This window comes from Podarcis vaucheri (genome assembly GCF_965113315.1).
Source record: "Podarcis vaucheri genome assembly, chromosome: 6".
NCBI classification, from domain to species: domain Eukaryota; kingdom Metazoa; phylum Chordata; class Lepidosauria; order Squamata; family Lacertidae; genus Podarcis; species Podarcis vaucheri.
Window position 1 is genome coordinate 10,757,858 of NC_138764.1, and position 17,128 is coordinate 10,774,985.

The window sequence follows — 17,128 nt, forward strand, 5'->3', positions numbered from 1 at the left end:
AGCTCTCACTTCCATACATCACTGCTGGGAAAACCATAGCTTTAACTATACGGACCTTTGTCGGCAAGGTGATGTCTCTGCTTTTTAAGATGCTGTCTAGGTTTGTCATTGCTTTTCTCCCAAGAAGCAGGTGTCTTTTAATTTCGTGGCTGCTGTCACCATCTGCAGTGATCATGGAGCCCAAGAAAGTAAAATCTCTCACTGCCTCCATTTCTTCCCCTTCTGTTTGCCAGGAGGTGATGGGACCAGTGGCCATGATCTTTGTTTTTTTGATGTTGAGCTTCAGACCATATTTTGCGCTCTCCTCTTTCACCCTCATTTAAAGGTTCTTTAATTCCTCCTCACTTTCTGCCATCTAGGTTGTGTCATCTGCATATCTGAGGTTGCTGATATTTTTTCCGGCAATCTTAATTCCGGCTAGGGATTCATCCAGCCCAGCCTTTCGCATGATGAATTCTGCATATAAGTTAAATAAGCAGGGAGACAATATAAATCCTGATCTACTTTGGCTTTTTTACTAGCACCCCAAGGCCAACCAAGGAGGAGTAAAGGAGTAAAGGAGATGCAGGGTGTTTCCATAATTTTTCTGTTTTTGAGTGGGATTCAGTCACATGTCTGCAAATTTTGGTTGCACCGCTGTAGTTGACTGGGATGTCTTGCACAACAGATCCACATCCCCCGAGGGAAAGTGATGGGAAAATGCACTGGGAAGTGTGGGAGGACACGAAGCAGCATCATTTAACCTGCCCACAAACAGATCAGAATGAATGCTCATTAAATAGTCAATGTCATGCAGACAAGATAGTGAAATAGCACCAAGTACACAGTCTGAGCTTGTAGCGAGCAAGCTCAGGCATGTCCTACCTTGGTGAGTTCACTTAGTGAAAAAGAACGAACCAAATTCCAAACTGCAAAGCGAACTATTGCAGTCAAATAAAAAAATTATATCAAAAACGTACAATCTACTCCATGAGTGGGAATTGAAAGATGAAGTAATAAAAGAAACAACAATAAAGTGGTCACAAGATCTGGGCAAGACAATACTTTTAGATAGGTGGGAAAAATTATAAGTTTCACAGCTTGTTATTTGATAAGAGAAAATATAATGAAAATGTGTTATCGTTGGTACCGCACCCCAGTCAAATGGGCAAACATCTATTAAAAAATTCAAACCTTTGTTGGAGATGGAAAGCGGAGGTAGGAATAATGCACCTGATGTGGTGGGGGTGTAAGGTGATTAAACAATTTTGGACCAAGATACATGAAGAGTTGAAAAGAATATTTAAAAGCACAATTCTCAAAAAACCAGAAGCATATCTGATAGGCTTAATAACCAACAATATCCCCAAAGATAAAAAGAATATATACCTCTATGTGACAGCAGCGGCTAGATTACTAGTGGCAAAAAAAATGGAAAACAGAAAAAATACCAGAATTATTAGAATGGAGAATTAAGATTGGTGAATTTATGGAGATGGCAAAATTAACGGCATCAATTAGGGGCTGTCCCAAGCAAAAAATTAAGAGAGAGTGGGAGTGTGTAGAGATATATATGAAAAAAGATGGACATGGAAATTAAGTTTAACATAAACGTAAAAGGAAAGACTCGCAAGGATATAAGGTGATATTATAAAGGATATGACTATTAAGTATAAATAACTGCTAACACAACAAGAAACAATAATACAAATGCCAATAAGATCTCACATGGGTGAGGGGAAGTCGGGGGGGGGAGGGAAGCAGATGGTGGTACTTGGAAAATTATTCAGAATGTGATATAAAAGCAAAATGATTGTGTTTGTAATTTGAATTACTTTGAATGATTGTGGTCCCCCCCCCCGCCCAGTTTTTACTTCTTTTTCGAACCAAGGAGGAAACATAACTTCCTTCCAGGTGAGGAATGTGAGCTAGCTGAGTCTAGGAATACAGTTCTATGATCTTAATCCCTTCATGCATTAAGTAGCACTAACCTTGACTGCAATTTCCCACAATTCAGAGGCATATGGTCTCCAATAGGGGAGGCAGGACACAGCCAGCATGACAAGTAACTTCTGAGGATGTCTCTGAGCACATTTTGAAGTGAAGAGTCCACTCCTGGTTACCCTAAGCTTTCTTTATTTCAGCAGTCTTGGAGGGGAAAGCCACTTTTTTATTGTTGCTGAAGAATTTTAGATCTACGTCAAACCCCCCAGAGATCTACTAGTTGTACACCTCAATCTTACCTTCTGCCTCCCCTTGCTATAGGGATTCTGAATTGTTTCTAGTTATCTTTGTTGTTCTTCTAGAGTTTGATGGAGAATCGGTCGGATGACAGCAGGAACTGTTGTAATCACTGGAGGAATACTAGCGACAGTGATCTTACTGTGTATCATTGCTGTTCTGTGCTATTGTAGGCTACAGGTAAGAATCTATGCTTTTATGGGTTGTTTTGCTTCTGCATCCAAAGAAAGCTTCACATTTTAAACAGCTCTACTGCAGTATTTAAAATCTATTAGTTCAGGTTGCAATCCTGTGAGTAAACGCCACGGAAAACAGTAGTACTTGTTTCGGAGTCAACACACATAGGATTGTTCTGTTAGCAACTTTTGCAGGAGTCCCGTAAAGTAGGTCAGTATTATCCCCATATTACAGGTGGCTAAGGTTCAGAGAAAGCATCTTGGTCAAAGGGCACGTGGGTGAGATGACAGTTGAATAAGGGCCTTCCCAGGTCGCAATTCACACTCTCAGCCACCATCAGGGCTGGTCAGACAATTTCTCTGCACGGAGACAGAATTGTGCTAAGTCCAAAGAACCTCATTCCAGTTATGGATGGGGTGGAAGGCAGAAGTGGGAGGGGCAAAAACCAGGCGAAAGAATTAAGTAATGTAACACAATATGAAGTGAATAAGAAAGAAAATTTTCTTCCAGTAGAACAACTTAAAGCAAACCAAAATAAATTAGAATAAAAACAAATATTTTATGGTACTTCTCTCTGGTAGATAGCTATCTGTCTCTATTTTTGCTTTGTGTATTTGAAATATACTCGGAGTTGAGTGTGGATTTCATGCTCTTTATTCAGCTCATAGTGGTGAGGAGGAATGGAAATTCCCCCAGAATGTCTGCCTTATATACATTATTTTCACAATGGGCCCCATGTGATTGGTTAATTCCGGGATTCTCCTGTAGGCCAATCAGGTTGTGGATTCACTTCCACCTGGAGCTGGATTGGGTGGCTCCTGCAGACCAATCAGACTGCTGCATTCTGGATCCTATTGTTCTAGGACCAATCAGACTGCTGCATTCTGAATCCTATTGTTCCAGGGCCAGTGAGACTGCTTCATTCTGGATCTTATTGTTCTAGGACCAATCAGACTGCTGCAGTTTGGATCCTATTCAACTCAGTTAATGACAGTATTTTTTTTTTCATTACAAGAAAACATTGTTGACAGTGCAGGTCTTTGCAAGACTATAATCTTAATAATAATACACAACACTACCAAACTACGCAACACTATAAACTACTGCTTCATTCAGTCCAGAATGTTTCTCCAAATCTCTTTGCAGAAGTCAAAAGGCGTTATATATTAATTGGCATCTTCTGTATACATGCACAATTAACATATAGGACATTTAGTCCTATAAACGTTGCCACTGATTTTCATGCATTAACTTACGCAGGGGACCTTTCGCCTCCCCCATTCGGAATGGAAGTAACCTCAGTATGCTCAAGTCAAGGCCTGCCATTTTGCCCTACATGGTGAATCTTTGCCTTCAAACTCAGAAGCGCCACATGTGCAACACATATCTCCTTCCTTCCTTCCTTCCTTCCTTCCTTCCTTCCTTCCTTCCCTCCCTCCCACAAACTCACATTCACAGACCCCTCTCAAAAGCTCTCCCGGCAGTATTCTAGAGCCACAGAGCGCACAGCCTGCAGTTGTCTTAAGCTTCTGTGCATTGATCTCTCCTACTGCCCTCCCCACCACACTCTGCGCCTCCAGCAGCATCTCAGTGGCGGGAGAAGAAAGGGAAGGTGCCTGGCAACTGGCCAAACTTCTGTGCCCAAGAAGGGGTTTTTATTTCCCATGCCTGGTGTTATAAGAAAAACGCCTCTTAATTCCCTTATGGGGTACCCAAGAGCCCATATAGAGTCCTTATGTAGGTTCTCTATCAGTAGGAGAAAATAACAGAGGCCAACCAGAGAATATTGAGAAGCAAAGCAGCTAGTAAGCCTGATCTTAGCAGGGACGCGGGTGGCGCTGTGGTCTAAACCACAGAGCCTAGGGCTTGCCGATCAGAAGGTCTGCGGTTCGAATCCCTGCGACGGGGTGAGCTCCCGTTGCTCAGTCCTTGCTCCTGCCAACCTAGCAGTTCGAAAGCACATCAAGTGCAAGTAGATAAATAGGTACCGCTCCGGCAGGAAGGTAAACAGCATTTCTGTGTGCTGCTCTGGTTCGCCAGAAACGGCTTAGTCATGCTGGCCACATGACCTGGAAGCTGTACGCCGGCTCCCTCAGCCAGTAAAGTGAGATGAGCTCTGCAACCCCAGAGTAGGTCACGACTGGACCTAGTGGTCAGGGGTCCCTTTACCTTTACCTTTAAGACTGATCTTTATCAAACTGTTGCAACAGGGTCCCCATTCCCCACATGCAGGAGGAAGGAGGAACCCAGAATCTTGGTGTGCAAGCTCTTATATAGACTTTTGAAACTGCCCACCCTGGAGCCCAAGACCACCCACCCCAAACATCATACAGTGGTGCCTCGCAAGACGAAAAGAATCCGTTCTGTGATTCTCTTCGTCTAGCGGTTTTTTCGTCTTGCGAAGCAAGCCCATTGGCGGATTAGCGGATTAGCACTATTAGCGGCATTTAGCGGCTTTTAGCGGCTTATCTGCTGATTGGATCAGCTGATAAGTGGCTTAGCGGCTTATAAAAAGGAGGGGGAAAGGGAAAAAAACCAGCAGGAACTCGCAAGACATTGTCGTCTTGCGAAGCAAGCCCATAGGAAATTTGTTTTGCGAAGCACCTCCAAAACAGAAAACTCTTTCGTCTAGTGAGTTTTCCGTCTTGCGAGGCATTCGTCTTGCGGGGCACCACTGTACATACATCACAGAAGGAGGCGGTCAACAGCAGAGGAGGCGGTCTACAGCAGAAATCCTGTTTGCCAGGGTACCTAATAATGGTCACTGGTTGCATTACCTGGGCAGTCTGGCCATTCTTTTGTGATGGTAAATACTCAGTTCCTGAATTCAGGTCACAGGCTCGCCGTATTTATACACAGATGCACCCTTAAGACAGGATTTGTGAGCAAAGAGACAATGGGGATGTTTCCCCATTTCCTCAGAGAAACATTTGAGGTCAATTTGGGAGAGTCAAAATGGTTTCAGGGCTATTTTCCTGTATTGTTTCAGACATGTGGTTTATATATTTACGTATGTGTTTGCCTGGTGCATTTATGAACATTTATTTTATATTTTAGACCTTCTAATTTTCATAACACCTGGCATCATAGGATGCCCGGTGAGAGGGTTTGCCCAAAACGGCCTCATGGGCTCAACAGAGAGACTATGGTGGCCGCCACTATACTAAAGGTAAAGGGACCCCTGACCATCAGGTCCATTCGCAGACAACTCTGGGGTTGCGGCGCTAATCTCGCTTTATTGGCTGAGGGAACCAGCTTCTGGCTCATGTGGCCAGCATGACTAAGCCACTTCTGGAGAACCAGAGCAGCGCACGGAAACGCCATTTACCTTTCCTCCGGAGTGGTACCTATTTATCTACTTGCACTTTGACGTGCTTTTGAACTGCTAAGTTGGCAGGAGCAGGGACCGAGCAACAGGAGCTCACCCCGTTGCGGGGATTCGATCTGCCGACCTTCTGATCAGCAAGCCCAAAAGGCTCTGTGGTTTAACCCACAGCGCCACCCGCATCCCTCTTGCCACTATACTAAAGACATGCTAAGCATTATATTTTTTAATGCCCTTTTGTTTTTGCGTGTGCCACCTAACCCCAGTTCTTTCCCTCCTGCTTTAGTATTATTGCTGCAAGAAGGATGACACTGATGAAGAGGAAGAGGAGGAAGAGGAGGAGGAGCAGGAGGAGACTGACCTTCCTTCACACTCGCACTATGCCATGTGCAACGCTTGCAACTCTCGCATCATGGACGGGCAGGGCAACTCCTCTTTCCCGTCCCATGAGATTAACAAGCCAGGCAATCGGAACCATTGCCCAACCTGCTCCCCCTATGGCTCCCCCTTTTACATACGGACCGCTGACCTGGTGCGTAACGGAGGCGAGAGGATCACCTACATGCCTACATGCTGCAAAGAAATGGGGCTGCCCCTCAAAATGGCTGGCCTCCAGAGTTTCCCGGTGACCCATCACCACTGCATCATCCACGAGACCTTTCCCAACTCGAGGGCTTTCAGTACAGAAGTCTGATCACAATCGGTTACGGCCGCAGGGTGCTTCGGTTTGATCCCCCTGGGGCAGTGGGGATTGCTACAGAAACCTTTCAACAAAAGACCCAACATCGTTTCTGATCATCGCAGCAAGGCTCTTCTTATTAAGAGGGAAAGTGGTGACATTGCGCCCAAGACATTGAACTTGGCGGTTTTTGAACCTGCAAACAGTGTTGGGTCCACTGAAGGGTCTTGTCTAAGGAGGGCTATGTACAGTACAAACTAACTTGTATTTAAACACTCTTGCAGGTCCACCCTGACCCCCACAAACATATTTGGTGTCTACCTGTAGAAAACCCTATTTGTCTGTCTCTCTCTCTCTCTCCAAAGCAATAGCCACTGGTCTCCCTTGACAGGTAATATGAGTGCATACTAAATCAGCCAACACACCATTTATTGTACACTGTCCTACCCAGTAATGATGGTGGCATTAGCGAGAAGGATGGCAAAATCCTTGCTAAACTCACTTCCAGTGCTCCTGTTCATTGGAAGTGGAGAGGAGGAAAACAAATAAATGGAATTAATATCCTTGTAATATAATAGTTACAAACGGAATGCTATTCTCTGTACTAGAATGTAAAAATAGGTGAACCATTCTCTGCTTATTACACAAACACACACACACAAACACACACACAAGCACGTAATATGCAAAAGATAAAGGAAAGGAACTGGGAGATTGGGAAGTGGTGCAATTACTAGCATTCTGCATTTGGGTGGCTTTTCTATTGCAAAAAAAAAAAAAAAGACTCTGTTCTCTCAATTTCCTTAACTCTCACAGGCTTTCATAGACATGATGACTTCTGACATCCACAAAGTGCACCACTGACGAGTTAGTGGCCTCTCGTCCACCTCCATTTCCCTAGTATTCAAAGCCCATGTTTAGGGCAACCTCCTGATACACCTTTGATGAAACTGCAAAATATAGTATTTTTTTATAAGTAAGTCCTGATATGGAATGTGGAGGATGACTACAAACCATGTTTCACAAGGCTAAGAAGGGCCAGGGGTGAAGTGAGTGTTGAAAGCTAAGGCCAAGCTTGAGAGCTTCATGAAATTCGCGAGACAATATCATGCGCCTCTTTAAAAAGAACTCTGGATCTTCGGAAGGATTTGTACTGGGTTGCATTATGGATTTGTTTCTCTTACAATGTTTGCAATTTCACCCTTTGTTATTTGTCAAGTGTTGTTTCTGTATTTGAATTACTAATGGCTCGATCCGCCCGGGAGGGTCTTTCAGGGTCCTCCGTCACCAGCTTTGCATGGAAGGTGTCTCAGTTTCCCAGTTTTTCCAGCTGTTTGGACCCTGCCCAGCTGAATAAGCACAATGGTCCACTGCCCTTTGTAGCGCTTAAATGTTGGCTCTCATCATTTACAGTGGTGCCCCGCAAGACGAATGCCTCACAAGACGGAAAACTCGCTAGACGAAAGAGTTTTCTGTTTTGGAGGTGCTTCGCAAAACGAATCTCCTATGAGCTTGCTTCGCAAGACGAAAATGTCTTGTGAGTTCCTGCGGGTTTTTTCCCCTCCCCCCTTTTTCTAAGCCGCTAAGCTGCTTATCAGCTGATCCGATAAGCCGCTAAAAACCGCTAAAAGCCGCTAAAAGCCGCTAATAGCGCTAATCCACTAATCCGTCAATGGGCTTGCTTCGCAAGACGAAAAAACCGCTAGACGAAGAGAATCACAGAACGGATTCTTTTCGTCTTGCGAGGCACCACTGTATAGCACATTGAAAGCACAAGGTTTTGCCTAAAGGATCCTGGGAACTATAGCTCACCCCTCACAAAGCCACAACCCCCAGCACCCTTAACAAGCTACAGTTTCCAGGATTCCCCGGGCAGAAATGATGCCCTTTCAGTGTATAGTGTGCCCAATAACATTTTAAGTAAGATGGGCATGATCTGGAATCTGGATGGTAGCACTTCACCCTGATAACCACGGTTCCACTGGTTATAAAATAGTTTCTAGATGGCCACCTCAGATTGCATATAGACCTCGCATGTCAGCGGGAAGCTTTCGTTCCAAGCAAACGCTTTCTCGTGCAAAAACTCCTTGCGTACAGAAAACGAGCATGTTAGGGAAGGGGGAGGAGTACAGCACACACATTGCAACCACAAGGTCCCAGGTTCAATGCCTGTCATCTACAGATAGGGCTGGAAAAGTCTCCTGTCTAAAACCCTGGAGAACAGCTTCCATTCTGTAGAGACTGTGCTGGACTTTTCAGGATCTGACACAGATGATGAGCTGAGTTAGGATAAGATAGCTTTCCGAGTTCCTAACCAGAAGACTAGGTTTTCTAAAAACCCTTTTCCCGTGTAAGAAGTCCCTGCCCACGGAAAATTAGTTCTGTAATGTAAGAATATTTTTGGAACAGTCATACCACCGCCTACTTGCATACTGAAGCGGCAGCGATTCTAACACCCAATGAGCTCTTTTTAGAGTTTCTACACAAGTGGGAGTTCTGATGTATAAAACTGGTGGCTTCCATATGCGGGAGAAGTCTCTTGGACTTCTATATGCAAATATGCCCAAACCAAGGCTTGGTCGGTGAAACACTAACATTGGCAGCATGGTAGGTAATTGGAAAGGGGGCGCAGGTGACTCTGTGAGTTAAACGACAGAGCCTAGGACTTGCCGATCAGAAGGTTGGCGGTTCAAATCCCCACGACGGAGTGAGCTCCCGTTGCTCGGTCCCTGCTCCTGCCAACCTAGCAGTTCAAAAGCACATCAAAGTGCAAGTAGATAAATAGGTACCACTCCGGCGGGAAGGTAAACAGCGTTTCCGTGCACTGCTCTGGTTCGCCAGAAGTGGCTTAGTCATGCTGGCCACATGACCTGGAAGCTGTACGCCGGCTCCCTCGGCCAATAAAGCGAGATGAGCGCTGCAACCCCAGAGTCAGTCACGACTGGACCTAATGGTCAGGGCTCCCTTTACCTTTACCTAGGTAACTGGAAAGACTGAAGCGAGTGTGAGAGTGAGAGATTGGGCTGGAGGCATGGATTGATGGATGGACTGGGAGCAGCATTCCCCTCCTTCACCGCGATTGCGTTCCCAGTCATACTGGGTGTGTTCTGCTGGCCACATAGCCCCTCCTCTCTTCCAAACTTCAGCCCCTAGAACTGTGGTCCCCAGTTAGCTAAGTACTGCAAACCCTCTGCTTTACAAAAGGCAAGCTACAGACCCCCTACGTTTGAAAGGTTTTCTCTCTCTATGGTGGTTTTCATTATGTGAATGGTGCTACGGATCCCCTGGGTGGGTTACATGGACCTCCTGAGATGTGCGGACCACAAATTGGGAACCACTGCCCTAGGGGCTTCCCACAATCTCTTGCTCAAGGATGCATTTGTCAAAGCAAGGCAGTTTTCTGGACTTGTCTGGAGTTCAGGGGTGCGAGAAGAGGCATCCAGCAAAGACCTTGCCTGTCTTAATTTCTCAGAGGCATATTAATATATGCAAATGCCATGTGAAAAAATTGTGCCCTGGGCCTTGTTTGGGGCCCCTTTAAGTACCTACTGACACCTCTGCACATACTGTACTCCAGGCATAGGCAAACTCGGCCCTCCAGATGTTTGGGACTACAATTCCCCCCATCCCTGACCACTGGTCCTGTTAGCTAGGGATGATGGGAATTGTAGTCCCAAACATCTGGAGGGCTGGAGTTTGTCTATGCTTGCTGTACTTGTAGCAAGCTCAGGGGTGCGAGGGGGTGTTTAGATTTTTGAGACACTTGAGACAAGAATTACATAACATTCACAACCTGGTTACACAGAGTTGCTCGTCTGGAGAGCCTGGCGTAGAGTGAGAGCAACCATTTCACCCAGAAGTCAGTCCCGTTTCCTCAGCTGGGATTTACTATCAGGAAATGTGCATGGGATTGCAGCCTCACTCTGCTTTAGCAAAACATGCCAAAATCTTTTGGCACTTGCAAGACACTGGGGTCCTGAGCTTTGAGCCTGTTTCATCAGATCCCTGCAGAGGTCTAGAACGGGTTGCAGTGGGCGGCGGTGGGGTGTGTGTGTAGCAAATGTGCAAACAAGAGCCTCAAATGTACATTTAGAGTGACAGGTGATCTGTCCTAAAACAACTTGCTAATTTTGCAAATCCACCCAGCTTGGTTATGTACAGCTTTGTGAGCTGTCAACAGTTCTTGGAACCTGCAAACCATCTGAAGACTCACTGAAATTCCTCTGTGGAGAGTTTTTTACACACACACACACACACACACACACACACACACACACACACACACACACTTTCCACACTGAATATTTCCTTGCTGGGAAAATAGGCACAATCCACCAAATGTTTGTCATGACTAACACCCAGAAAAATGAGGTGGTTAACTGGGCCATGCTGCCAATCTGCACTGGAAGGATGCAATTTTAAAATGTCCCAGGAGAAAACTAACCTGGCAAAGAGATAGGCTTTATCTTAGCTAGTTCTACCGCCTCCTCCTGACTTATACTGAATGTGTAGCTCCTGCTAAATTCCAGGGAAAGCAACACAATGGGACTGACGGAAATCCATTATATACATCGCACTACATGAAAATGAAGACCGACCCACACATAAAAATGGCTTCCAATTGGTTTCTGGGTGCGATTCAAAGTCCTTCAACTGACCTATTTGCCCCAAGCCAGTCTTTGTCAACCTAGTGCTGCCCAGATGTCCTGGACTACAAGTCCCATTAGCTCTAGCCAACAGGCTGGTAGGAGTTGCTATTCAAAACATCTGGAGGGCATTAGGTTTGCTAAGGCTGCCTTAAACAGTCTGGGAGGAGGGCTAGCCTCCTCCCATGTGATCCTGCCAATTACATCATTATTGGAGACCTGCTTTGGATGTCCTCACCACCAGAGGTTGGGTGAGGAGCAAGCAGGGAGAAGGCCTTCTCAACTCCTCGAAATGTCCTCTTGGCATCCACTCTCCTTTTTCAGTGCCAAGTAAAAGGCGAATAAGACGACTTTTCTTAAATCACCTTTGCCGCTGTTACTCTGACAGCTTTGTCTGATACTTCATTCCTCAATGGTTGCATTGCCAGTGGCGTAGCGTGGGTTGTCAGCACCCGGGGCAAGGCAAGTAATTTGCGCCCCCTAACCCTAACCCCCAGATGTTGCGGCCGGTGCGGCCCGCCCCCCCCTGCACCCCCCACACTACACCACTGTGCATTGCTATTATTTTGTTTTGTCAGCTTCCTTGAGAAATGTTTTAAATATCTAAATAAGAATCCTCCTTTCATGGTGCACATAAAGGAGAAACTTTTTAGCTTAGCCGTTTCCCTGGTGTGCTAAATTAGCGCATGGTGGGAAGTTCTTGGTTTTTTGAACTAAAATCAGGACAAAACAAGACACACATCCTTCCATTGGTAGCAGGATATGGTACAGTTCACACCCCTCCTACCTCCTGCTGAGTAGTCACATTGCGGTGCCATCAGAATTGCAGCAGCCATCGAGGTACCAAAGGACTGGCATTGCAAGGACAGGAGCTGCAGTTTGGGTTCCCGCCACGCGGTCCAAGCCTTCTCACATTACTAAAAGGAGTGTAGCTGCACAGACTCATCTGCCTCTGTTGTAACATGGATACAGACATTGCTGGACTATAACACCCTCAAAACAAATTCAGTACCTTGCTACGCAAATACAGTTATCACAATACACAAAGCGCAACGGGCTGAATAATAATTACTGTGAACATTTTATTATTTCCTAACGTAAAGGTCTAGCCCAGGATGTGCAACATATACAGTTCATATATATATGGTATATGTTGTTGTTGTTTAGTCATTTGGTCATGTCTGACTCTTCGTGACCCCCTGGACCAGAGCACGCCAGGCACTTCTGTCTTCCACTGCCTCCCGCAGTTTGGTCAAACTCATGCTGGTAGCTTCGAGAACACTGTCCCACCATCTCATCCTCTGTCTTCCTCTTCTCCTTGTGCCCTCCATCTTTCCCAACATCAGGGTCTTTTCTAGGGAGTCTTCTCCAGTGTGGTGTAGTGGTTAAGAGCAGTAGTCACGTAATCTGGGGAACCGGGTTCGTGTCTCCGCTCCTCCACATGCAGCTGCTGGGTGACCTTGGGCCAGTCACACTTCTTTGAAGTCTCTCAGCCCCACTCACCTCACAGAGTGTTTGTTGTGGGGGAGGAAGGGAAAGGAGAATGTTAGCCGCTTTGAGACTCCTTAAAGGGAGTGAAAGGCGGGATATCAAATCCAAACTCTTCTTCTTCTTCTTCTTCTCACGAGGTGGCCAAAGTATTGGAGCCTCAGCTTCAGGATCTGTCCAGAATGGCTCACTGTCCTTCCAGTGAACACTCAGGGCTGATTTCCTTCAGAATGGAGAGGTTGGATCTTCTTGCAGTCCATGGGACTCTCAAGAGTCTCCTCCAGAACCATAATTCAAAAGCATCAATTCTTCGGCGATCAGCCTCCTTAATGGTCCAGCTCTTATTTCCTTACATCTTTTCTTATTGTTTCTTCTTGCGAGTTCCTGTATAACACAATCCTGAGGCTTTCTTATTGTTTCTTCTTGGAAGTTCCTGTATAACACGATCCTTAGGTGAAAACAGAAAAGTCCTCAAGGTAACGAGAACAACAGAATTCCTTCCAGTAGCACCTTAAAGACCAACTAAGTTAGTTCTTGGTATGAGCTTCCATGTGCATGCACACTTCTTCATCATTGGTATCTGAAGAAGTGTGCATGCACACGAAAGCTCATACCAAGAACTAACTTAGTTGGTCTTTAAGGTGCTACTGGAAGGAATTTTTTTATTTTGACTATGGCAGAGCAACACGGCTACCTATCTGTAACGAGAACAACACAGCTGATGTAGGCTGCTGGCACAAGCTGGCTGGTGCAGCTACAAACAATAAGAAAGCCTCAGGATTGTGTTATACAGGAACTCACAAGAAGAAACAATGAGAAAAGAAGAAATGAATTATCATAGGTTATATACCATATATATGAACTGCATATGTTGCACACACTGGGCTAGACCTTTCCGTTAGGAAATAATCAATAAAATGTTCACAGTTATTATTATTCAGCCTGTTGCGCTTCATGAATTGTTGACTACAACTCCCATCATCCCTGACCACTGGCGATGCAGATGGGGCTCATGGGAGCTGAAGTCCAATAACATCTGGGGGGGGCGCTATGTTGGCTACCCCGATGCAGCCCGTGGATCACATGGCTACCCAGCATAACAGGCGAAATGGCTGTTAGATAAGATTTCTCACTCAAAGTTCATTGCTGTCAGCAGTATTTAGTGGCAACTAATTTCATCTGGGTTGCATCCAATAAAGTTTTCTACTAGTCCTAGGTAGAGAACTGTGGTCAGCGGTTCTTAACAAGTGTATTAGTGGACTAGATGCATGCAGAATTTATTTTGGTCCCCTGGTTACCGGTTTCTACTCAAGCGAGTATTTCTGTGGTAATATCACTCCTGTTTGACCCACATGCCTTCATTTAAATCCTATTTTCAAGGTCTAAGAGAGTTGTTCTGATGCAGAAGGGAGATTTGTGTGCGGTTCTGGATGGGAATATTCATCATGCTGCTCACCTGATCTCCACCGCAATTAGCCGAGGTATTGGGTGGTGGTGCACATTTTATTTTTATCTTTATTTATTCCAGCTATGTATAAACCGCTTGATCACCCAAGCTTCTAAGTGGTGTTCGTCTAGGGCCGCTCACTGCACACAGCAAAGTGCAAACAGGACTGGATTAAGGAGGTTTTTCAAGCCAGCTGCTCATGCAGGAACATCAGCCCATTGCAGTAAATATAGTTTGAGAACTACATTTTTCTTGGAGCATGGTTTAATGAGGCTTAAAACTACTGCCAGATATTTAAAGATAGGTTCAAATCAAGGCCAGATGTGAGCCCCAACTTCTAGAATTAAAACGAGCCGATATTACGCTCGTCCAAACCCTGTCACAATTTTTGTAGAGAGAAATGATTATTTCGGTGCTGAGTGGCCTTTTGCAGACACATCCCCACCTTGAATTAAAAACTTTCCTTCAAAATTTTTGCAGAACAAAATCCCAGTAGTGTCTCCGCTGTATTTGCCATCCTCCCCAATGGAAGTGGGCCCGCTGGGGGTGGGGGGAGGAGGCGGATAGCCCAATATACACTGCTCCTTGCCTTGTGCTGCCACCCAAACTCCTGAATCCAAACTTGGAGTGTTGACATTCTGCACTGCACATCTCTCCTGGGTGCATCAAGGGTGCTGACCCTGAAAACCTGTTCCCTCCTTGGCACACAGGTAAAACATGGGTGTGTCCTCTTTTCCAAGCCACAGGTGAGGGGATTTTTTTTGCTCAAGGTCTGATTCCTCCCCCAATCTCCTCCCCTCCCTTCTTCATTGAAGAAAAGTACCAACCATAACCTTTTGCACAGCTTCCGTAGCACGTAGAGGAGAGGCAGGGGCAAACAGTATCGATACAAGAAAGTTTGACTGAAAGAAGGTCCCGATCCGTTGTCTTTGTACTTCAGAACTGCTGTTTGTCTTCAACGTGTTTCCTTTGTTGCTCAGCAATGGAGCCAGGTTAGAAGTTAAAATGGAAAAAACAATAATACAGACTTTGAAATACTAAAGTAGATGTCTGATGTCTTCCATTACGTTTATCCATTTGTCCATTGCTGGATCAGAACCTGCGGCTTGTGGCTGGGACCCCTGGTGGTGTACAAAGGGTGGGCCTTCCAGTGGCCAAGCTCCACTCAACCGTCATGGCTTTTCTCAACGAATCTTGGGAACTGGGATTTATTAAGGGTAACTGAGAGTTGTACCTCATCAAGCTACAGTGTTCAGAGTGGTTTAGCTACCATTCCCTCTTAGCAGGGAACTCCGGGAACTGGAGCTCAGCGAGGGGAACGGGGGTCTCCTAACAACTCTCAGCACCCTTAACAAACTGCGGTGCCCAGGATTCTTTGGGGGAAGCCATGACTGCCCAAAGTGGTAGGATACTGCTTTAAACATATAGTGCAGATGGAGCCAGACTCAGAGGCGTTCTTCAGCGCATCTGAAGGCCAAACCCGCTCCACCAGACTGTAAAATCCTGGCCCCTGAACCTGTCCTTCAGTTTAAGTAACTCGTCTCATAGAAGAGAATGTGGCACAACCTTCGTATTCTCAAAATGAAAGGAAGTAAACATATTCTCAATGACAATCTACCAGTCTAAGCTCCCCCACCATTCTGTCCTGCTCCAACCTTAGGAATTCAGCCTCCTGTTGGTGTCTTCTGCTGCTGCCTCTTCTAGGTCTTTGTTTCCTATTTTTAAACTGGAAGTGTGCCACTCTGGCCCTCGGGGTGGGCAGACAACTTCCCCCTGGAACTGGAATCCTCACCATTTGTGGCCCTGACATCTACCTGGGGCTGTGGGTCCTCAGGTATCAAAGTCCTCTTCAGCCACAGAAGGGAAACTTAAGTGTGCAGCATCAACTGCTTTGACTGTGAAGCCTTTGGACAGACTAGATTTGGTGTAAATACTTAGGGCCTGGCCTCTTCTTGCCTGAGTCAACAGAACCATACTTTCGACCAGGTCTACTGTAATTGCAAGGGATGCGGGTGGCGCTGTGGTCTAAACCACTGAGCCTCTTGGGCTTGCTGACTGGAAGGTCAGCGGTTTGAATCCCCACGACAGGGTGAGCTCCCGTTGCTCAGTCCCTGCTCCTGCCAACCTAGCAGTTCGAAAGCACGTCAAAGTGCAAGTAGATAAATAGGTACTGCTCTGGCGGGAAGGTAAACGGCGTTTCTGTGCGCTGCTCTGGTTCGCCAGAAGCGGCTTAGTCATGCTGGCCACATGACCCGGAAGCTGTACGCTGGCTCCCTCGGCCAGTAAAGCGAGATGAGTGCCGCAACCCCAGAGTTGGCCACGACTGGACCTAATGGTCAGGGGTCCCTTTACCTTTCTTCAATTGTCAACTAAAGCTTACACTCCAGTTACACCAACTGCCCTCCCGGATTTGGGAAACCCACTTCTGGATTGGGGTAATCTCTTTTGTTCAACATAAACCTGGCAGACTTAAAATAAGCCAAACACTGTAACAGACTTGCATCTAAACAGGTGGTGCAGACATGGGCACGTCAAGCTGTGTTGGAGAAAGCAAGTATGGCCTTCTCACCTGAGGTTTCCACATGATCGTCAACCATGTCCTTATTGGCTTACTTCCCTTTGTACAAATTCCCACAAATCTTTCACAGGAATGATGGATACTGGCAACTGAAAGGAAGAATGCACAGCCTCCGGTCTGTGGGGTTGGGATGAAACAATGCTTGCAAAAAAAGTGAGGCGTTTCTGTAGGGGATCCTTCCAAGGAATATTTTTCAAGAGGCCTCAAAGAGGGATGTTAAGCTGCTTGTAGATGCCCTGTGTTCTCCCGATGACCTCTCCCAAGGTCACAGCTTCATCCTTGGAAAAGCCCATCTCAAAAGGCTCATCCTTATCAAGAAGCGTAGTTGCGCATGTCTTGAGCCTACCTTGGGGTGCGAGATATGTCCCCATCATTCCAGGCCAGAATCCCACCCAGCAATTTCACAGAAACATTGGAAAGCTTCTCCCCTTCCCTCAGATTCCCAAGTTAGCCACCTCCCCACTCCTGCTGCTTCTTGTCACGGACGCGCAACTTCCATTGCGCGGGCCCTTTCCATCTACCACAAGTCTCCTCACATTGTGAAAGCACAGATGTGTTTTTTCCCCCT

The 17,128-nt window shown here is 46.0% G+C and overlaps 1 protein-coding gene across 1 annotated transcript in view; it reads left to right on the plus strand.

The window, feature by feature from the left end:
• FAM163A (family with sequence similarity 163 member A) overlaps positions 1 to 6,493 on the plus strand; it is a 106,333-nt gene extending 99,840 nt beyond the window's left edge. Inside the window, exons 4-5 of the mRNA XM_082229126.1 lie at positions 2,286 to 2,400; positions 6,009 to 6,493. Of these exons, the coding sequence (XP_082085252.1) occupies positions 2,308 to 2,400; positions 6,009 to 6,416 (501 nt within the window). The 5' untranslated portion in view covers positions 2,286 to 2,307 and the 3' untranslated portion in view covers positions 6,417 to 6,493. The remainder of the gene's footprint in view (positions 1 to 2,285; positions 2,401 to 6,008) is intronic.
• The last annotated feature ends 10,635 nt before the right edge of the window (positions 6,494 to 17,128 follow it).